Source organism: Typopeltis vanoorti, chromosome 25, assembly GCF_054136105.1.
Source record: "Typopeltis vanoorti isolate ZY-2024b chromosome 25, IOZ_Tvanoo_1.0, whole genome shotgun sequence".
In the NCBI taxonomy this organism is placed as follows: domain Eukaryota; kingdom Metazoa; phylum Arthropoda; class Arachnida; order Uropygi; family Thelyphonidae; genus Typopeltis; species Typopeltis vanoorti.
This window is the reverse complement of record NC_143573.1, coordinates 31954520-31978797: the sequence shown is the minus strand read 5'-3', so window position 1 is coordinate 31978797 and position 24278 is coordinate 31954520. Positions and strand designations below refer to the sequence as shown.

General features: G+C 34.5%; 1 protein-coding gene across 2 annotated transcripts in view; it reads right to left on the bottom strand.

The window, feature by feature from the left end:
* Window positions 1–24278, bottom strand: part of brun (trafficking protein particle complex subunit brun) — a 452915-nt gene that overhangs the window by 343182 nt on the left and 85455 nt on the right. For both annotated transcript variants that reach the window (XM_090414220.1, XM_090414221.1), the window contains exons 7-8: window positions 14950–15018; window positions 6964–7035 (exon numbers count right to left, since the gene is read on the bottom strand). In XM_090414220.1, the coding sequence (XP_090270346.1) occupies window positions 6964–7035; window positions 14950–15018 (141 nt within the window). The remainder of the gene's footprint in view (window positions 1–6963; window positions 7036–14949; window positions 15019–24278) is intronic.

Genomic DNA, 24278 nt, shown 5'->3' with positions numbered 1-24278 from the left:
GGAAAAGGGGGCAAAGAAGAAAGCAGCATCCTTACAAAATGGAGGTGAAGGCCAGTGCACATGGAAGACACTGCAATGCTTTGCTGGACACTGGGGCTCAATCATCCATCATATCTGAGGATTACTTTAAGATAATAGAGCCTTATGCCAAGGATAATATCACTCACCTTAAGCAACGAGTGAGAGTATCAGGTGTCACAACCTCCACGACTCGTGCTTCTAGGTCTGTAAATCTAAAGTTATACCTGCCTGAGTTCACAGAAGGTTCTACAAAGGCAGAAGTGGAGGAATTTTTTGAGGCTTTAGAAAAAGCAACTGACACAATGAAAAAGGAAAAGTTGGTCCTTTTTGGAGATCTAAATAGCAGAGTAGGAAATGATTGTGAGACATACAAAAATATTTTGGAAAATTTGGAGAAAAGAGCAAAGCTAATAATAATAATGGCAAATACCTGTTGGATTTCTGGTCAGGACATGACTGGTTATTGCTAACACCATGTTCCAACATAAAAATGTGCACAAATTCACATGGAGAGAAGAGGCAAGGAATAAGAAAAATCTCATTGACTATGTTATTGTTGATAATGATGTTTTCTCCCTGGTGCAGGACACCAGAGTATACAGAGGATTTGAAATTGGAAGTGATCACTATTTAGTCTTGAGCAGGATAAAATTGAATTTCATATTGAAAAGAATAACATGTAAGAAAGTTTTAAAGCGAATAAAAGTTGAGCAGCTCTCAGATGTGAACTGTAGACTAAAATACACAAAGATTATTGCAGAAAAAATGAAAGAGTTTGAGAACAGGAATCAAACCTTGGAGATTCAGTGGCAAACTCTGAAGAAAACATTGATTGATTCTGCGAGAGAGGTATGTGGTGAGGTTGTCTGCAAGGATAGAAAAATCAGAACGCCCTGGTGGACACAGGAAGTTAAACAGGCAGTGAAGGAAAAGAAGAAAGCTTATCAAAAGTTCCTGTCAAATACGTCAGCTTGTGCTCTTAGAGAATACAGAGACAAAAGCAAAAATGCTAAACACTGTGTAAAACTAGCTAAATAAAAGTCATGGGAGGACTTTGGCAAGAAGATAGAAAATAAATATCCAGGTGGCAAAATATTCTGGAGGTTGTTGAAGAAGCTTAAGAATGGAGTTAAGAGTGCTGTAAAAGGAGTTAGAGATGATAAAGGTGACATGAAACCGGGAGAAAAAGATATCCTTGAAGTATGGAGTAATTACTTTGAAAATCTGCTAAATGAAACAAGCAGTGATGACAGCACAGTGGTTAAAAACGCTGCCCAGGCATGCAGTCAGGAATACATATCCATACTTGAAATAGAAAAACCCATCAAAAGCTTGAAATGTGGAAAGGCAGCAGGAGTAGATGATATTCAACCAGAAATGCTGAAGTATGGTGATATAAGAGTTTTACAATGGCTGCACTGCATAGTTCAGAAAGCCTGGACAGAGGGACGAATTCCCGATGATCGGAGTAGAGCTCTCATAGTACCCATATATAAAAAGGGAAATAAAACTGAATGTGAGAATTACAGAGGTATTTTCCTACTGAGTGTTCCTGGGAAGATCTATGCAAGTATACTTGAGAAACGGATGAGAAGAATTGAGGAAGAAAAGCTTCGTGAAGAACAAGCTGGATTCAGGCCAAATAGAGGCAGTCAGGATCAGATCTTCACTTTACGACAAATAGTTGAGAAAGCATAGGAATATAACAGAGATCTGTATTTAAGTTTTGTCGATTTCGAAAAGGCATATGACAAGCTGCCAAGAGAGAAGCTATTCAATGTGCTACAGTTATATGGTGTCAGTGGGGCATTATATCAAGCAATACTTAGTCTTTATTTGAGTTGTAAGTCAGCAGTTAGAATTGAAGGAAGTACAGGAAGATGGTTTAATGTTAAATCTGGTGTGAGACAAGGATGTACATTATCTCCTCTGTCATTCATTATCTATATGGATCACATTATGAAGGAAAGTGCTATTAAACATAATATCAAAATTGGAGATGTTAATGTCAGCTCTTTGCTTTATGCAGATGATGTTATACTTCTAAGTAAATCCACTACAAGTCTGCAAGATTCTCTGACTAAATTGAATAGCTGTTGTAATAGATATGGTATGAAGGTCAGCAATAAAAAGACAAAGACAATGAAAATAGGCAGAATCATTGAAAATGCCAACTGTGTTGTGAATGGAGAACCTGTGAAACAAGTGAAACATTTCAGCTACTTAGGCACGATTTTTACTGAAGATGGTAAATTAAATATAGAAATAAACAACAGAATCAGCAAAGCTGGTATGGTAGGAAGTCAATTGAATAAATTCATATGGAATAAGAGAGAAATTAGTCGGAACACTAAATTAGCTGTATACAAGACAGTGTTCAAACCAGTTTTAACATGGATCTGAGAGCTGGGTCAGAAGTAAAACACTTGACCAAAGACTAGAGACCGCAGATATGAGAGTCCTGAGAAAGATTATAGGTGTGACATCAATATGATATTGCATGAATGTCAATATCATATTAAAAATGAGGATATTAAGAAAGAACTTGACATTGTCAACATCTATGAATGCGTTAGCTGAGCTAATCTCAGGTGGTATGATCACTTAAACAGAATGGATGAAGAAAGATTAGCAAAACAAGTGTTCTCTGCCAGGTTGGCAGCAAAACGACCCAGAGAAAGACCAAGATATAGGTGGATTGATACGGTACAAAGTGCCTTAGATGATAGAAATATAAGATCTGATAATGTTGGAGTCTTGACAAGTAACTGACTGATTTGGAGGAAAATCGTAGATACGAAGTTAGTAATGATGTAATTTTTTTCATGTAGTACTATTTTTTTCATATCCTGTACACCCTTGAGGGTACATGGCACGAATTTGATGATGATGAACTTTTGTCAGGGAGCGAAATATTTAACTTTTTGAAATATTTATTTTAGCAAAAAGTTCTTGGCTCTGATAACATACCAAAAATGTATGTCTAGTACTGAAAATGCAACTGGATATCAAAATACAATGTAAATGTCTCAGATTCACTGCTACACTATCACTATGCTAACACAAATAACACCATTAAAATGAATGAATTCACTATAGTGAATTAATGAAATGTCCGAGCCAAAGCTCCAAACCATACTGCTAAAGAATATTCAAGAACATACAGCAAGCTTTCCATTATAACAAAATTATTCCTTTGGTTATCAGTTCCTTTCAATAACAAGAATTGTCTGCACATGCTAACCATTCCAAAAAGTCATATGACAGTTCTGGAATAGAAAGCACTTTATGCCTAAGGTAGTTGTTCTTTAATCCTGTTGATTGATGTTCTGGACATACTGTATGCTCTATCTCATAATGTTTTAATCATGCCTATCTTTTGTAATGAATGATGGGGCAAAGCGGTATGGAAAAATTTTTCAGTTGCAATAGGTTTTCACATATTGAAAAGGACAATCTTTTTTTATTCTTTGTTTATTGCAAAAAGGATATCAAGGAATGGTAATTTCTTTTTGTGATCTTAAAGTACAAGAGTGAATTTTATATTGGAATGCAAGCTGTTCAAATAGTCATTGAAATGAATTAAGTTATCCATTGTTCCTAACCAAATAACGAAAATATTATGAATGTAATGTACAAAGTTTTTAATAGTATTTGTTTCGAAATTTTCCATAAAGAGGTTGGGCCATGGCTGGAGATGGGGGAGGGACACATGTCAAGTTCTTTTTCTTTCCAACATTTGTCCTGAAATATGAAAAAAGTGTTTTCCGTACATCATCATCATCATCATCATCAAATTCCTGCCATGTACCCTCAAGGGGTGTACAGGATATGACAGTACTACATGAAAAAATTACATCATTACTAACTTCCTATCTACAATTTTCCTCCAAATCAGTCTGTTACTTGTCAAGACTCCAACATTATCATATCTTATATTTCTATCGTCTAAGGCACTTTGTACCGTATCAATCCACCTATATCTTGGTCTTCCTCTGGGTCGTTTTCCTGCCAACCTGGCAGAGAACACTTGTTTTGCTAATCTTTCCTCTCCCATTCTATTTAAGTGACCATACCATCTGAGATTAGCTCTGCTAACGCATTCCTGGATGCTGACAATGTCAAGTTCTTTCCTAATATCCTCATTTTTAATATGATATTGCCATTGATGCCATCTGTTCACGCCTCTAATCTTTCTCAGGACTCTCATATCTGCGGTCTCTAGTCTTTGGTCAAGAGTTTTACTTCTGACCCAGCTCTCAGATCCATAAGTTAAAATTGGTTTGAACACAGTCTTGTATACAGCTAATTTAGTGTTCCGACTAATTTCTTTCTTATTCCATATGAATTTATTCAATTGACTTCCCACGATACCAGCTTTGCTGATTCTGTTGTCTATTTCTATATTTAATTTACCATCTTCACTAAAAATTGTGCCTAAGTAGCTGAAATGTTTTACTTGTTCCACAGGTTTTCCATTCACAACACAGTTGACATTTTCAATGATTCTGCCTATTTTCATTGTCTTTGTCTTTTTATTGCTGACCTTCATACCATATCTATTACAACAGCTATTCAATTTAGTCAGAGAATCTTGCAGACTTGTAGCGGATTTATTTAGAAGTATAACATCATCCGCATAAAGCAAAGAGCTGACATTAACATCTCCAATTTTGATATCAGGTTTAATACCACATTCCTTCATAATGTGATCCATATAGATAATGAATAACAGAGGGGATAACGTACATCCTTGTCTCACACCAGATTTAACATTAAACCATCTTCCTGTACTTCCTTCAATTCTAACGTACAGTGTTTGAATATTCTTGCTGCATTTGGTGAGAAAAGAATTACAAGTAAACCCACTGTGTCATTCCTAGGTACAGTAACAAAAAGACTGACTGCATCTAAACTACAAATAAACAAAGAAGATAAAAGGTTGTCCTTTTCAGTATACAGACAACTTACTGCAACTGGAAGATTTTTAAATACCATTTCACACCATCATCCATTACAAAAGACAGACATGATTAAGTCATTACAAGATAAAGTATGCAATATGCCTAATACGTCAATCAAAAGGAATGAAGAACTGCACTACCTGAGGCATAACCTCACCCTCAAGGGTTATGAACCCAAGACGATCAAACAAAACACCACCAACAGCTCCTGTACTTAAGATTTTAAGAATGCAATGTTATAGACAAAGTAGCTCCACATCCATGGGTACAACATTAAAGTGGGTTTTTACTACTGCATAAAATCTCAGATTCTTACATCCACCAAAACCTCGACATCATCCCATGAAAAAAACCAGGCATTTATGAAATTCATTGCTCTTGTAGCATTTGCTATGTAAGCCAGATGGGAAGGCGAGGGGAAATCTACATGTCTAAACCCTCAAAAGATGCTGAAAAAAAGGAGACAGCATAAACCAGGTTTGGCATCCCATACAACTATCACAAGCCATCAAGTAGTTTGGCAACAAACAAAAATGCCTTATATGGATCATAATTGTTTTACAAGAAAGTTGAGGGAAGCCTCACAAATGCTGCAGATCCCCCAACACGATGTAACAAAAATCACGGCATTCTAAACCAAGTTTGGTCTACTTTCATTTAAAATCTAACTGCTGCAAATCTAGGATACAACATGTGTGAGGCTACAGAATGTGATAGCAGTAACTAGCATTGTTCCAACAATTATACAGTAATTAATCTAACATTTTTATTCTGATTACTTATTTATATGTACCAATCGTGAAGTTCTGATAATATCTAATATGTGTAATCAGTTGTTTCTAATCTCTTTTTGTAGAACTACAAAGCATATATTCTACAAGATCTCTGTATTTATCACTTTTAAGAGATCCTTTATGAAAGCCTTCTGTGCTGTTTTTTCAGTGTCATTTAAAATGTCAATGAAAGCAGTGTCCTTGTGAGCATACAAATTTGAGAACCAATAAAAGTACTTTCTTTAATTTTTGCATCACTTATTATTGCAAACTTCTGCCTTAAATACTTGAAACCATCACTATTCTTATTTAAAGAGGAATTTTCATCAAATCAAGTTTAATGAAAAAGTATAAGCAAGATAAGGTATAAAATCCTGTCAAGTTAGACTTTATTTTAACTTCACAATGACAGTCTCTTAACTCAGCTATCTATTTCACATAAAAGCAACATTTCATGAACCTAAATGCATTAAATGTTATCATTTTGACATAATTGCAAATGTTCCACCAGTAGCTATAATAATTAATATATTTAAGTGCAAAGCATATTTTGAGAAGACTCCTTTATAGAGATAATATAAAGATTCAACAATCTCTCAATTATCTAATAGCAGTGAGAAATTAATTTTCTTATAATTTCTTACTCATACAATTGAAGTATGAATTTAACAGAAGTTACAGTAGCATATGCTGTTCTGTAATTCAGTTGAATACAACCCATTTAAAAGTTGAAGAACTGTGTATATTTGTTGAAACACAGCTTTCAAACTTTGCTGCATCTAAAACAAATCCCTTTCACTGGGATCAAGTTTTTTTCTCAACATTCCCATTAAATCACTTGTTATGTAGATTTTAATACTGCTTCACCAAATATACATAGCAAAGTGCACTGTTCATATAATCATGAGGCATCATGCAACTGCAACTTCGGGCAGAGTTGCATAAGCCAACTATGTTAACACATGTAGAAGCAAAACCAGAGATGGAATTCAAACAAACAAACAAAGCTACTTTGCTGGACAGTAACAGGCATGATAGAGTCCTTATATAACTGAATGCCCTGGAGAGCTTTATTGACTTCTGCTTTAGAGGGTGGGTATAAAAGACTTCCTAAGCAAAAGAAATTTATGGTTCATGAAACAATACTGATGTCATTTTTGATGTACCAAAACAAAAAATTTTTACAATAAATACAAAGTACATACTTTTTCTTCGTCACTTTGCTGTAGATTAATAAAAACCACATTCTGAAGGAATTCTGCTGTTTCAAGATATTTCTAAAATATAAACAATACAAATAATTCTAATCATCCATAAACTGCTTTATATTCTTCTAATAATCATGTTCGAAAATATAATCAATATTTTATGGTAAAATGATTCTGTATATATACACATTAAAATACAATTGCTTAATGAAGTTCATTTTTAATAAAGACAATAATGAATGTGCAGATAAGACCTACATTTATGGAATATGCAATGTTTATTCAATATTTTTGTGGAGGGCAAGCTTTTTTTTCCTACAACAGAGGTAAAACACTTGTTGACATGTATATATGAGAAGAAATTATATAACCCCTGAGGGTATACATATCAGAAATTTCATTTATTACATTATTTCTAAAATTATATTTCTGTTTTGAAATTATATTATATTCTTGTTTTTATCCTTTACCCACATGCGAGCAAACAGAAGTTTGCATGTAAAGTAATGAGCATGTGTGCATGTAATGTCAAAACCAAGCTACTTGTATATGGAAGAAGATGACCTCATATCAAATTTTTTATGACTCCTCACAAAAACTCCTTGTAAACCTATAATACATTTGCACTGTGGTTGGACTATGGATTTTATTTTTGTATTTTTATTTATTTTTTACATAATCCAGAAACCTTGCTCTGAGCATTTCAAGTTTCAAGAATAGTGTGAAAATCTGGACATTGTTTGTAGAAGATAACAGTGTCTTAAACACAGATTTTCAGACTATTTCTTTGATGGGGTGAGGATAACCTATCATTGGATTAGATAACATTGTTAAAGAGAACACTAACTTCTAGAAATAAAGAAGTTATTCTCTCACTTTACAAGGTTTTGACAGGACCACATCTAGATTACTGTGTGTGCTGATATGGTCACCAGGGTTCAAAGGAGATGGAAGATATCTGAAAAGATTTGGTAGTAAGTAACTAAGATAATGAGGCTAGCCTACAAAACTGTGCATATGAGGACAGAGCGAGGGAATGTAGTCTTAAGTTTTAAGAATAGGTGGAAGAGATATGATAGAAACATACAAGTTAGTAAGGGAAGCTGAAAAATCTCACTTGTGTCTATACTTAACAGTATACACACACAAATGAAATTTTGCATCTTATGGATGGTGAGGTAAAACTTATGTCATCCCTAGAAGCTGGCTAGGAGTTGTGTGGAATAGACTACAAGATGTTGTGAAGAAGTCTTCAGTAAATGTTTTCAAAGAGAGATATGATAGGTTTTTAAGTATGAAATTATAATAATTTCATACTTTATAATTTATAATTATAAAGCACACTCTTAGAAAAATTAAAGACAAACTTAAACGTACATGAAATAAATTTATTAGCTGGAAATTTTTCACTTAAATATCATAGGCATCCTCAGTACCTTTATAATGGAACACAATATGAAATTACAATTAAAGATATAATAAATTTAGTTTAATCCTTTATCCAAGTGTGAGCAAACAAAGTTTGTGCCTGAAAGTATCTTCAGGACTGGGGTAAGGTAGTACAACACCGGGAAACTTGTTGCAAAGGTGGAGCAAGCTCACAACACTCCTATCTCAGTATCTCCTATAATGCAAAACACATCTCCTTGCGGATATGTATAATGTTATGCATTAAGGGGAGGGCTACTACCCAGACTAGTTTCGACCTTTATTGAGGTCTCTTCAGTGGGAGCCAGGCCCAAGTGGAGATACCAGACAGAAGCATTAGCAAGGTCATCTCTAACTATAGGAGTTGCCAAATGGTGTGCCACCTTTTTATTAAATTATTCTAGATTTAGAGAAAGATGTTGAAAGTTTATTTTTCACTTGGTTAGACTATAATGTGTGTGCCACCTTTCGTTTGGCAACTCCTATAGGTAGAGATGACCTTGCTAATGCTTCTGTCTGGTATCTCCACTTGGGCCTGGCTCCCACTGAAGAGACCTCAATAAAGGTCGAAACTAGTCTGGGTAGTGGCCCTCCCCTTAATGCATAACATTATACATATCCACAAGGAGATGTGTTTTGGATTATGGGAAATACTGCGGTAGGAGTGTTTTGAGCTTGCTCCACCTTTGCAACAAGTTTCCAGGTGTTGTACCACCTTACCCCAATCCTGAAGATACTTTTAGGCACAAACTTTGTTTGCTCACACTTGGATAAAGGATTAAACTAAATTTATTATAGTCTAAGCAAGTAAAAAATAAACTTTCAACATCTTTCTCTAAATCCAGAGTAATTTAATAAAAAGGTGGCACACCGTTTGGCAACTCCTATAGGTAGAGATGACCTTGCTAATGCTTCTGTCTGGTATCTCCACTTGGGCCTGGCTCCCACTGAAGAGACCTCAATAAAGGTCGAAACTAGTCTGGGTAGTGGCCCTCCCCTTAATGCATAACATTATACATATCCGCAAGGAGATGTGTTTTGCATTATGGGAAATACTGAGATAGGAGTTTTGTGAGCTTGCTCCACCTTTGCAACAAGTTGCACCACCTTACCCCAGTCCTGAAGATACTTTCAGGTGCAAACTTTGTTTGCTCACACTTGGATAAAGGATTAAACTAAATTTATTATAGTCTAACCAAGTGAAAAATAAACTTTCAACATCAATACAATTAAAGAATCATTTTCAAAAAGCATCACAATAGCATTAATAGGACAACAAATGGTCAGTAAAATTGCCATTTTTTTTTTAATTACAATAATAATCAGGAATTTGCATAAAAATTATGTAATAATATTTCCCATAAAGGGGATAACCAAAAGCAATCAGATCTGTTTAAGTTTGGTCAGTGTAGCAAGATCTCACAACTCTCTTTATATAAGTCCTCTATTAGGAATCTACTTCTATGTAAAAGCTTAGTTTTCTTCCAAAAACTATGTTTAGTCAAGATAGCATGTTCTGTTGAGTCAGACTGTTCTGGTTCATGGTACTGGATGTAAGATTTATGTTCTTCACAATGGATGGCTGCAAATCTGCTACACCGTCCAAAGTAAGACAAACCATAGCAGCATGAGATCTGATAGAAACCTGGAAGGTTGAGTGGAGAAAGCTTGTCTTTATGTGAAGAATAGAAGGTAGAAATCTTCCTGACAAGACAAAAGGATACTGTAATATTAAGAGACTTTAGCTCTATGTTCAGAAATCCCTTTAAAAAAAGGAGTGAAATCTTCAGGAAATCTAGAGACTGGTTGGCTAAAGCTGTGAAAGGCTTTCTTCATAAAAGCAAATATAATTCAATTCTTGTTGTAAAAGATCTTCAGTAGAACAAATGTTATGAGCATGATATAACAGGATTTTAGTATAAATTAAAAATACCAAGAAATTATATTCTTGGTTTCATCCTTTATCCAAGTAAGCAAACAAAGTTAAGGTGTGAAGTAGCTTCACAACTGGGCTATTTGTATACAGAGGCTAATGACCTCACATCATTACCTTAGTATTCCATAATGCAAAGCACACATCCTTTTGGAGATGTATAAAGCTATGTATTATGAGAAAGACCACTACCCAGTCCAGTTTCGACTTTTATTGGGGTTTCATCAGTAAGAACCAATAGTTCAAGGGTTTTCATAGTTCCAATCTTTTGACTAGGATGATGATGATGAAAATTAGCATGGATAAAACAATCAGTATGAGTTTCTTTATCTTACCTTTGGGCAGTCTGGCATCCATCATAAAGAACACTTACATCCAGTGCCATGAACCAGAATAGTCTGGCCTAGCAGAACATGCCACATGTTATTGAAAATGATTCTTTAATTGTAATTTTATAATGTGTTCCATTATCAATAAAGTGAGGATGCCTATGATATGTAGGTGAAAATTTTACAGCTAGTAAATTTATTTATTGCAAGTTTAAGTTTCCATCTTTAATTTTTTCTCAGTATGTCAATTTACATACTTATATTAACGCAGCAATTTCATACCCTATTGTTTAGATCTCCAACAAGATCCAGCTTTCCCTTTTTCTTCTGTCAGCAGTCTTTTCTAATGATGCAAACATTTCTTTACTTCCTTCACTTGTGCCTGAATAGAGCTGGCCCCTTATAACCAGCACACCGCTGTGGATACCACTGGACTATTTGTTACTGGTTACTTGCCTGGTTTTTTTAAGCTTCCTCAGAAGTGGAGTTGTTTCCTACAAAAAGTGTATTATGTATGTTAATTGCCTGTGTTCTAATGGCCAGTTTGCCTGTTCTGAGTAACGAAAAACCCAAGTTTCTGGGTCATCTAACCTTCGTATGAGACCGAATAACTCACCTTCAGTTGAAAAGCCCTGATAAAGGTTCTTCATGTCCTAGAAGACGGGATTCAAACTCAGGTCTTTCCAAACAAAGGGCTTTGTCTATACCGAATGAGTTAGGAGGCTCTCAATTATAAGAATATAACTTAAGAATATAAGTAGTATGAAATTCATTACATAATTAAGTCAGCTATCACATTGTGTTATTTAATTATGTGATTTTCATTTAATTATTCCTTTTTATGCTGAGTAGTAAGGGAAAGAGATATGTTTTCAGATAACAATTTTTCTTACAGAGCAAATATTAAAATAAAGATATAACTTCTCTTCCAGTTTTTAGAAAAGACTCACTCAATCAAATGTAAATATGCTTTAATAACAATACTAAATAATGTACAAATAAAAAACAGTTTATAATGAAACAACTATATGGAGATCTACTAATATAAAACTCATTGGCCAAATACATTTCTCAGATATGGAGTATTTACAGGATAGGAGAACAAGCTAAATCTCGATAGGAGAACGTGCTTCCTATCGAGATTCAATGCTTGGTTTACCTTTGAACATAAAAATGAACTGCTACAGATTTAAAAAAATAACGATAAATAAATAAAAAATAACTCTGTATCACACTTTTCTCACTTGAACAGATTCAGATTAATGAATCAAAGAATATCCCCCATCCCCCCATAAAATTTCACAAGTTGTTAATCACAACCAACTATTAGAAACAAATTTAAGTTCCTTGCTGGCAGTGTTTGGGAGATTTCAGTTTAACAAATACTTCATTTATCATTAAAGTTTCTTATTTGTACCTTCAACACCAGTGAGTGGTAAGCTGCTCAAGATGTGCCACAAAGATCTTGAATAGCTACTAAATGCCTATGCTACTCTAAGCATGGTGTTTTAATGCAACAATCAATCTTACTCAGCTCAAGAAGTTAGCAAAGGATTACAGATATGAGAAATCTTCTAATGAGCTAAATAGCCAGTCATATGACAGACATTCCAAGTTCATTATTTCAGACTGATATAAAGAATGAAAATATTTGTCAAAAAATCTACAAAACGCTAAAAATATCCATAAAGTTTATATTCATTTATTTTTCCTATTACTTGGATAATAGTGTAGATATGATCTATTGTAAAAAAATCTTCCTCTAAAGCCGACTCACATTCAAAAATCACGATTCTATTTAAAATAATAAAAAAAATTGTACAATTGGCCTATAGTTATATCGTTATAAAGTGATGCCTATACAAGAAAATTCACTGTAAACATTTTCACAATAGGAAAATTCGCTGCAAACATTTTCGCATTAATTTTTGTAAATAATCAATGGATGATAAAGGGTATTATAAAATAAACAACCTGTTATAGGTTGATGTAAATATGTTAGAAAAAGCATTGATAGTTGCTTTCTCAATGTCAACCATTAATGTTTTGGGATCTAATGATGAACGTAAGCCCTTTAAGGCACTGAATAATCTGCTGTAACTGCTTTGCCAGAAAGCAAAGCAAAAAGCCGCCATGGAATCCTTAGGAGTCTCATGCCAGTCCCATGCCTGGATAAAAGAGGAGTGTAAAGAAAAAGCATGATTATTATCTGATGCCTATACAATCAACAGCTACAACATGCCGGTTCGGACGTCGCCTATTTTCAATGCAAAGTAGAGCATATGTTATGGCCTGACAGGAGGACTTGAATAGAAAGGAGGTGAATATAAAGGAAACGTTAAAGGAGGTGGAAGAGATGAGAGATTTGGGAGTGGTGGTGGACAAGGGCCCAAAATTCAGAGGCCACATTGCACAAGTTGTGAAGATGTCACATCGGATAATCGCAATGATGCGGAAGACCTTAACATGCAGAAATAAAGATTATGATTTCATTGTATAAGGCCTTGATCAGGCCTCCTGGATTATTGTGCACAGATAAAGATTTGGTCACTGGGTTTTCATGGTGATGAGAATATGTTAAAAAGGATCCAGAGACGATTCACAAAGGTGGTAACTGGTCTTTGGAATATGGAGCATGAAGACAGATTGAAAGAAATTTGCAAAGCCTCGTGAATAAGAGGATGGGGAATATGATTGAGACATATAAGTTAGTCAGGGATTGTTATCAGGTTGACATAGAAGATGCAGATGATCCAGACAGCTGAATATCATCAGTTAAACCCATTCCAATATCATTAACATACAAAATGAACAACAATGGCCCAATACAGATCCATTTAGCATACACCAGTAACTTTCCTCTTTCAGGATTCTACACTACCATGTACAACTTTCTGATACCTATCTGACAGCCTGTCACTGATCCAACAGCATTCTCATTCTGTCATTATCACTCACAGTACTACTATTCTCGTTTACAACCACTTCAATCTCACCAGTTCCTCTCTCTCTCTCTCTCTCTCTCCTGATCTTTTGCTTCATTTCTTACTTCCTCAGCTCTCTAGCTCACATCACTCTTTGCTCCTGCTTCAGTCTTTCACTTTTGTACATTTCCATCCTTCTCTTAAATGCATCCCACACATTTACAAACTCCACTCCCTTATCCTCACAGATTCTGCCAACACTGCATATTTTCACTATTTTTTTTATCTATTGTATTATTCCCTGCTTATTTTTTAGTTTTGGAATCCAATCTTTCATTCCATGAAAACTTTTTAATGATTCGATTTTATAATTTCTTTTCGACTTTTGCATTTCTACAAATTCTATGTTGTCTCTGCTTTTTTTTCTTTTGTTTCCTTTTAACTTAATTCTTCTCTCTTTTTTTTATCATATCAAGTGTCCACACAGTTTTTCTTTATATGTTTTGAATTCTGGTAACCTTTTTATGGTTTTACTAACTTTACTTTTCTTTTTCTTTATTGTTTTACTATACTATCAATGTGGGTTTTTTCATTACTAATTTCAATCTTTCTCGTTTGATGTTTTTTTTTTTAAATTCTTTTATTCTCAGTAGCCTATGGTCACCAGCATAGTTAAACTTGTGGAAAATACATCCATCTTCTAATATTTCCATAATATAATCAAATTTCACTAAAAACTCTTCCACATGATGATCTCCAAGTCCATTTCATTTTTAGTTTTTATACAAAAGTATTATCTACATACAATTCTTGGCTCTGTGCAAACTTAAGTCTTTGTCTCCTCATTTCTTTGATCCATGACTTGCATACTAAAGAACTTTCTCTTTGTTGTTTCTTGCTTACTTTATATAACAAGTTATATGTGAGTGTTAGAGATATCCTCATACAAGTTGACAATTTGTCATCTGTATATATTTGCAACACACCCAAATCAAACTGCTTGTTGATTTTTAATCTAAGAGTTGTAATTCTATGGGAGACTGGTTTAAATAGAAGGATATTATTTTGCTATCTTTTATGAAACTTAATTCCAACTCCTACTTGAATATAATCTCCTCCAGCAGTACATAAAATACACTTGTTTATTTCAGTAATATTCTTCCAGTTTCAGAAAATCCAAGTATATCCTAATTTATTTTTCCTTTTCAGACATATACATGTGTAAAAATTACAGTATCCTTCAGGAGCTGATTTGATCTGCAAGATGCTCCATTTTTTTAAAAGAACATATATTGAGCATATGGTGAGAAAGACATTATAGTATAAACGACAAAAAAGAAAAGTTCAAATACAAATTGAAATTACTTACTTCAAGTAGGATCATTACTCGGGCAGCCTTCATATTACATTCTGCTTCTACAATGACTAAATGTTGACTCTAAGCAAAAAAAAGCATATTCATTTGAATTCAAAAACATAAGTGCATAAAATATTAAATAAGCAAAGATCTCAATTTAAGAAAATTTAATTCAAATATATATATACACACACACACACACACAGCTGGTCCTTGAACAATGCAGAGGTTAGGGGAACTGACTCCCTGCATTGTTCGAAAATCATGCATAACTTTTGATTCCCCATAAACTTAACTATTAAAAGCCCACTGTTGACCTGAAGCCTTACCAATAACATAAACAGTCGATTAACACATATTTTATATGGTATGTATGTATGTATGTATACTATATTCTTACAATAAGTAAGCTAGAGAAAAGAAAATGTTATTAACGAAAATCATAAGGAAGTGAAAATGCATTTACAGTACTGTACTGTACAGTACTGTAAATGCTTATACTTATAGTATTTATATACTAAACTTATAGTATTTATCAATACTATAAGTTTATGCCATCTGTTTACAAGATGAATCGTATATCTGCCAGTAGCTACATGAATATTGTCTTATATGATACAAAACACTGTAGATGTGATTACATATTACTAACACTAGAATAATCAGAAATGAAAAAAGATAATGTGAAAAAGAAATTATTCATATTTATTTATTTACAGGTATGATTCATGCATTGAAAATGAAGCAGCAGCAATATGATTGCTTTATGGTAGCCTAGTGCAATTGATACGTTGTTTCATGGTAGGCTAGTCTATAGACTAATGAATGAATCATTATAAAATTTTTATTTTATACCAATTAATTTAACTAATTAATAACAATTAATTTTATGCAGTTAGGATTTAACACTGCACCTTTACATTTTTTAGATTTCTTTCGACTGCAAATGGCCATGTATGGTCGGTAAGTGTTTGTGTACATAATTTTGATAAATTTGAACTTTTTACAATACAGTGGATGATCGGTTAACAAACAGTTCGGACTGCGAACAAATCAGACAATGAACACTTTCCCAAAAGATTTTTATGTTCACACAACAAACGCATGTTCGGATAACGAACACCTCACAGAACAAACACAAGAAGAAGCGACGCTGTGTGTGTAAGATTTGTAGAACTGTATTTTACTGCCACCTATAAATGGTTTCTGGAACGAGACTTTGACAGTTGTATACATAACCTTTTTGTGCGCTAGTTGATTTCTGTTCTCTGAATTTTTGTAAGTGCTTTTCTGAACTTTTTATTTTAAAAAAAACGGATAAAATGTATCATGGGACCTAAAAAGAGTGGAGTGTCAAGAACTATGCTCACCATAGAAACCAAGCAAGAGATAATAGCCAAGGTAGAGAGTGGGTAGAAGATGTCTGATGTTGCTAGGCAGTATGGCTCGAACAGGTCTACAGTAGGCACAATCTTAGCTAAGAAAGATATAATCAAGAAGACTCAAGCAGCTAAAGGAGTAACGAAAATCACATCTGAGAAACAAAGATGTGCCATCCATGAAAAAATGGAGAGATTGCTTTTAGTTTGGATAAAAGAAAGGGAAATGAAAAGAGATGTAACTAGTATGACTATCATTAAAGAGAAGGCTAGAGAAATTTTTGAAGAACTGAAGAAACAAACTCCACATTCATCACATGAGGAGATAGAATTCAAGGCTACCACTGGATGGTTTGCAAAGTTCAGAAGGAGATCTGGCATTAAACATGTGGTAATGCACGGTGAGTCTGCTAGTGCAGATAAAGAACCTGAGAAGTTCTGTCTCAAATTTCAAGAATTCATTAAAAAAAGAATGATATTGTCCACAACAAATTTTCAATTGTGATGAAACTGGTTTATTTTGGAAGCGCATGCCAAATCATACCTACATCACAAAAGATGAGAAAAATATTCCTGGGCATAAACCCATGAAAGACCAATTGACGCTACTTTTGGGAGCTAACGCTAGTGGTGATATGAAGCTTAAACCACTTCTTGTCTATCACTCTGAGAACCCTAGAGCATTCAACAAAAATTCCATAATTAGAGAAAGACTGCCAGTGATGTGAAGATCGAATGAAAGGGCATGGGTTATGCAGGTTCTTTTCAAGGAATGGCTGTTTAAAGTTTGTGCCCCAAGCATCAAGGATTACCTTCAGACCAATGAATTGCCATTGAGCACTGTTGCTACTGGACAATGCACCAAGACACCCAAAAGACCTTGAAGATAATTTGCTGGAAGACTTTCCCTGACTGACAGTTCAGTTTCTGCCTCCAAATACCACTTCGTTGATTCAGCCGATTGATCAGGAGGTTATTGTGGGTTTCAAGAAATTGTACACTCGTGCGCTGTTTCATCGGTGTTTTGAAGCATGCCAGTTCTCCTCAACGATAACATTAAAAATGTTTTGGAAAGAAAAATTTAATATTCTTGAAGCTATCTGGCTCATTCAAAAGGCGTGGTCACAAGTCACTCAATGACAGTTGAATTCTACTTGGCAAAAGCTGTGTCCATCCTGCATTCAGGGAGACTGAGATGATGTCCCTGAAATTATGGATGAAATTGTGACAACTGCTAGAGATCTGGAATTGGAGGTGAATGAAGATGACACTGAAGAGCTCATAATGGAACATGAAAATGATCTGACGACAGAAGAACTCCAAGAACTATTGAATGAAGAACACCAAGAAACTCAGCGAGATGTGTTTTCTTCTGAAAAAGAGGAAGACGAAAGAGGACCAATGCTGACATCTGCTATTAAAGATCTTTTGAAGTGGAAGGATGTCAGAACAATGGTCTTAGAATGGCACCCAAATCAGGCTGAGGTCAATAGGCTTGGGGATCTCTACAATGCAATGCTATTAATCACTTCTGAAAAATCCTGAAGAGAGAAAAGCAATTGACATTGGACAGATTCTTTAACGCCCCACAAATGGGGAAAAAAACATGATTGATGAAAATGAAAGACTGTGTATGCATATATTATTGTTATTATAAATAAACATAGTAAGAAATTATATAATTTTAAATTTTTTTTTTTTTTTTTTTTTGGGGGGGGGGTTTCCAAAACGAATTAGTCAAATTCCCATAAAAATCTATGGTAAATCGATGATCGGCTAACGAACAAATTGGGTAGGGAACATCGTCTTTGAACAGATTATGTTCGTTAACCGATCATCCTCTGTATATTTGTGTATACTTTATGATAGTAAATGATAAAATAGACTAATATCTACATATATTTTATGCATTCATGACCTACCTAACTTTTCTTAAGTTTTTCGATATTTCTAAGCTATGTTGTTCATCTGGGTGTTTTTTCGAATTGTCACAAATCTCCAAAAATTTTCAATATGTTTGTTCATAAAAAAACGAGTATGAGTGGATCGACGCAGTTCAAACCTGTGTTCTTCAAAGGTCAACTGTGTGTGTGTGTGTGTGTGTGTGTGTGTGTGTGTGTGTGTGTGTGTGTGTGTGTGTGTGTGTGTGTGTGTGTGTGTGTGTGTGTGTGTGTGTGTGTGTGTGTGTGTGACTACTAAAATTAACTTCGACTTCATGTTATTGAAAAAATAATCTCGCTTAAATTTACAGTTAAAATAAGCCAATTGTAATTAGAACATAACTACATATTATGTTCTACACACACACACACACACACACACTTTTTTTTTTTAAAGTTAGCTTAGCTTAATCTGCAAACTGGTTCCTCAATACTTAGAATTATTTCAAAAAATTATTTGTATCGAATCACTGAACACATCATCATATCAATTTCCTGATATGTATACTCAATAAGTGTACAGAATACCATGAAATCATAATTTTATATTACTACTAATTTTCTGTCAACAATTTTCCTCCAAATCAGTCTAGCAGTTGTCAGCACTCCAATACTGTCAGATCTTACGTTTCTATCTCCTGTAGCACACTTCTGACTGAATCAATCCACCTAGATCTTGGTCTGGATCTTTTCAATCAACTATTCTGCTAACCTTTCCTCTCCCACTCTAGTTAAGTAACCATACTAACTCAGATTAGCTCTGCACACACATTCTTGAATGTTAACAATGGCAACATCCTTCCTAATATCTTCATATTTAATATGATTCTGCCATTGATGATATTTGTTTGATCTTCTAATTTTTTTCAGAACTGTTATACCTGTAGTCTAGTTGTTTTAGATTTATGGATGAAGTAAGGCTATGAGGCCAGCGTGTTATATCTGTAAATTGTTACTGGTTATTGCTGGTTTGTTTTGCAGGATGAAAGACTTGAATTGTTGCTGTGAGGATGGTCTCTAGTGATCTAGTGTCTAGTGATCAACTGTCTCAGATCCATAACTTAAAATTGGTTTGAATACTGTCTTATATATGCTAGCTAAGTGTTTTAGCTAAATTCTCTCTCTTACTTCATATAAATTTATTCAACTGGTTCCTCACCATACTTACTTTGCTTATTCTATTGCCTATTTCCATATTTAATATCTTAGCATAGGGAAAATGACTATTTAATTAGTCATTTTCCCTATGCTTAAAACTGTGCTTAAACAAACGAAATATGTTTAAGTACCATATAAATACCAGCATAGATGCTAGTGCTGTATGCTCTGTTCAGTTAAGGTTAGCATATCAGCTTGATATGTTATGCATCTAGGTCAGTATGTCCTGATAATATCTACATATATTTTTTTATATGAATCCTACTCACAAAAGGTTGTAAACCTATAATATCTTAGTTCTATGGTGGGCTAAGGGTTAGCTAATCTTAGTTCTATGGTGGGCTAAGGGTTAGCTAGTCAGAAATCCTGCTCTAGAACCCAAACACAGAAATTCTTCAAGCAGCTTTGCATAAACATCAATGCCTATGGTAGAATTTGAATCCACAGCCAAATGTAATTTGGCTGGTTTGAGATCAGGTATATTAGTAGAATCAATCTACATAAATTGAGAATATCTGAAAATACAGAGGATGTCACAAAAAATACCACCATTTTAATTGTAAATATTATTGCAAAAATTAAAATACAATAACAAATATTGTAAATGATAGTTTGGAGCACAGTTTCCAAAACTTTTTTAGTCACTACTTGGTTTTAAAATAAAAAATAATAAAAAAAACATAGTTAATGTTCAAATCCAATAAAATAAAAATAAGCATGCAAAAATTCAGTTGAAAATTAATGCTGTATTCTATATAAGAAAAGTTATATACAAACATACATAGCCAAAACAATACACATTATGATTTTTAAAAGGAAAAAATTAATTGCATTTCAATGGGATTGGTATTTCTGTGTCTCTGAATCACAAATCTGGTTAATATTAGATATAATGCTGGAAAGCATTATTCCTAATTATACCTAAAAAATATTTTCTTTTTTTAATTATTAATTACAATTTTTCATGGAACACTTGTTCACATCTCATGGAACACAGCTGGGAAATGCTGGTTTTGGAGTATAAAGTTTTCTATTTGGTGTAAGCTCAATGTACAACAACTAACTTACATCTAATCAGTACATGAGTGCATTAATTCTGTCTTTTAATTCTTATAGCAAACTCACTTTTGATCTGTACATTTTATACCTTATGTAATCTTATCTATGATTGGCTACCAGTAGAGATTGAACTGCCTCCTCAGTCTGCAAAATTCAAACAGGGCTAAAAAGGCTTCACCTACTCCCTAGAAGGGAATAAAAGGTGTTAGCTGATGATAATGATGTAATCTTATAGCAAAAAACATCCTAGGTGTAGGGTTAGAACGGGCTAAAAAATCAATGCTTTTCTCCAATCACTCATTCATAAAATAGGTGCCCAAAACAACTGTTGGGTCTGTTAGCATTAAGCTATTCAACATTGCCAATTCATTTAAACTAATTATATCGATGCATGATTTATCAGATGAATTAGCTTGATAGTCACCTAAACTCTAGTTGCACATCAATCACAGACTCATATTTTGCATACCATAAAACACAATGAACTTTTATTGTTGCTGATGAATTCTATCTTCAGACACAGTGATAAAAATGAAATGCATGGCCATGTATACATGCTGTAACACACATTCTCTTGACTAAGTGAAATCTAGCTAAATATTAGCAAACATAAAATATCTACACTTCTTATGTAAACCTAGGATATTACAAATGCCGAATGTATTCATTAAAAATATAAGTAAGAAATGAGAAAGAAAAAAATATATATAAAAGACAAACCTAGAAAAATATCTAGAAAATTATCAGAAATGGTGGCAACATGATATTTTTATTTCCAAGGGGGATAAAAAAACAGTCACTTGGACCATAATAAGTATTGGAAACAGTGAATAAATCTGATACTTCTGAATTACAATGTTTGTTTTGGGGAAAAAAAATGTGTATGGAAAATAAAGAAGAAAAAAAAACTAATTTCCATAGGACTGTTCATAATCTTTAAAAATGTATATGATCTATGGAAAATGTTTAAAATCCTTCCACTTTTATCATTCAATCCTTTTGTGTCTTTATTCATCTCCATAATGCACTACGAGAATTGAAAATAAAGTAGTGGCAATGTGCACAAAATGTAAAATAGTTTATTTATCAAGTCTATACAATTACATCCCCTTCAATGTAATTTCTTGCCATGTTCTGCACCTGTTTCCAAATTTGTGGGAGCCAGTGGATACCAACAGCAGTGTTGTCTGTTGATATTGGTGATAGCACAACCTACTGCTTGAAGAACCTTTTGCACATCACAAAAACCACAGACCCAGAATTTCATTTTTGGAAACAAATGGAAGTACAAGGACTCATATCCAGTGAATACAGAGGATCTGCCACCTGTCCAATATCTCTATCACCAATTGTGACAGATGACATCAGGCATTGTTGTGTAAGGTTAGAACATTGCACAACAGGCATTGTTGTGCAACAGACACTGTGGAGAACCCATGAAAAAATGTGGTCGCTTTCTCCTTAAAGCTGGACAAATGGTGCTCCAGAAATCATTGACAGTATTGCACATTAAGTTTGCCCTCGGGGCACAGCATGATGAAGAATTACACCTTGAATGTTGTAAACAACTATCGACATGACTAGCTTTGCTGGGACTTTTCCTGGCAAAGTTTTTTTTTGGGCGGGCTGATCCTGAATGGCAGCATTCATTGGATTGTCTTCTTAGTTCAGGCTCATAAGCCCCTACAATTCAGGAATACATCCCTTTCATTTTTGTATTGTTCCAGATAGAGACAAGCAACCGTGTACCTGTGCCATTTTTGCATCTCAGTCAAGCAACGTGGAACCCAACAAGTTTTTGTAAATACCGAGCCTCTCTTTTAGGATGTGCCAAACACTTTGGTGGTTTATCCCAGTTTTCTGGGACAAATGGTGTGCAGTCCATCACCAATCAACCGTGAGGAGTCCCCAAACAAGCTCAACATACTCATATGAAATGGCAGATCATCCTGCATGATAATTATCATCTGGGTGATCTTGCCCCTACACAAAATGAACTGACCCATCTTGCAACAGTCTGGTATAGTAGGGCATGATAGCCAGAGGCTTCCCTAAGGCGATAACAAATGCTCGCAGTTTTACCTCATGCAACCTGGACCTTGATCCAGGATCGTTGTTCTAATCTTATGAACATACTTTAGAACATTGCACACTGAGAAGTTGACTTTAACTACTTCTCCACACAAGGACACGTGTTAGAATGGGCTGTGTTGCCTTGTGCCTGGGTACAGTACATACAATTAGTGACTCTTGTCAAGAGTAACATTTGAGTTACCAACTATGTCTCCTGACAATATTGCCATTACTTTATTTACAACCTTATATTAGTGTAATCTCTATCTAACTTTATTGTTAACAGATTACATTAATGTACAGAATGATCAGAATTCATGAACATCATGAACATTATTCGTATGTTTATGATGTGACTAACAGCTATCATGTTACAACTGGTATGTGTTTTCTATGCTTTCCTCTTTTGGAGTCTGTGCATGTCCTACAACAGGACCAATCTCATCTTGCTGTATAATGTACAAGGGGAACTCTCAAGGAGCAGTTAAGAGTATCCAATAAGTGATGACAACAGACATCAGCATGACTCAGTAAGCATATTTCTTTTGCTCCCTGGGCTGGAATTTATTTCTCATAATTGATGAATACTTAAACATGACATTCAACATCAACTGTTGTACAGAAGATTTTCTGAATGAAAATTGTAGCATTTTCTCACTCTATTGCAACACAGTTATGAATGCATACCAGTAGAAGCAGAGACTGAAACTGTGTCAAGAATATAAAGATTGAAGTGATGCTATTCTATTTGTTGGACATTTTTTGAATTTTTATGTAAGTTCAGCTTCTCTCTCTCTCTCTCCAATAATTTTCAAAATCTGACATGTACAGTGAGGAATGAATAATGTGCTGATTCCCTTACTGACTATCCCTGCTGCAATTGAGCACATGTGGATACTGACATTGGTTGTCCTTTCCTAGTACAACTGCCTTTTCATTACAGTAATCACTGTTACAGTGAATTTACTCACCATAAAAAAACAACAGCCAAAAGGCCTGAAGTATCATACAGTGATATACTTTTCTTCCTTACAAGTTTGCTTCCATGATAGCTGAATGTATAGGGTGGCCATAAAATAACCTTCCCTCTTTGGAGGCATCTGTAGCTAAAATCAATAAACGGAATGAGACCAAATTTTATAGTGAGACTTTTGAAGGCATGTGGAGATGATTTCTGCAAAAAAAAAAGATTTAGTACCAAAAGTCGCTGATAGGGGAAATTTTGGCACTGGCAGAGCTGAAAACAAGTGGATAATTACATTAAATTCCATGCGATTCTATGCGACTTTTGACTGTGGGGATATTTGAAATCCATTGTGTATGTTGGTGGCATTCCCAGAGAACATAAAACGGGCTGTTATGAACATCCAATCCAACTCCTTACGCTCAGCTGTAGAGCATGTCGCACACCAGATGCAATTTGTTGTACACAAGAAAGGTCAGCACATTGAAAATCATGTATGTGGTCCAGGGGACTCTGATTCTGATGAACAAAACATTATTTCCTGTGAGTTCAATCACTACATTAATTTCTGTCTCTCTCGCAAGTTGTTGTTTTAGTTTAATTATTATTATTATTATCATCATTGTAACACGCCACATATCCAGCTGGAATGAGTGATGTGGCTGTCGCTTACACCGTCGAAATGTTATTATTCTATTTTATCTGCCTTTAATGAAATTATCCGCTTGTTTTCAGCTCTGTCAGCACCAAAATTTCCCCTATTGGCGA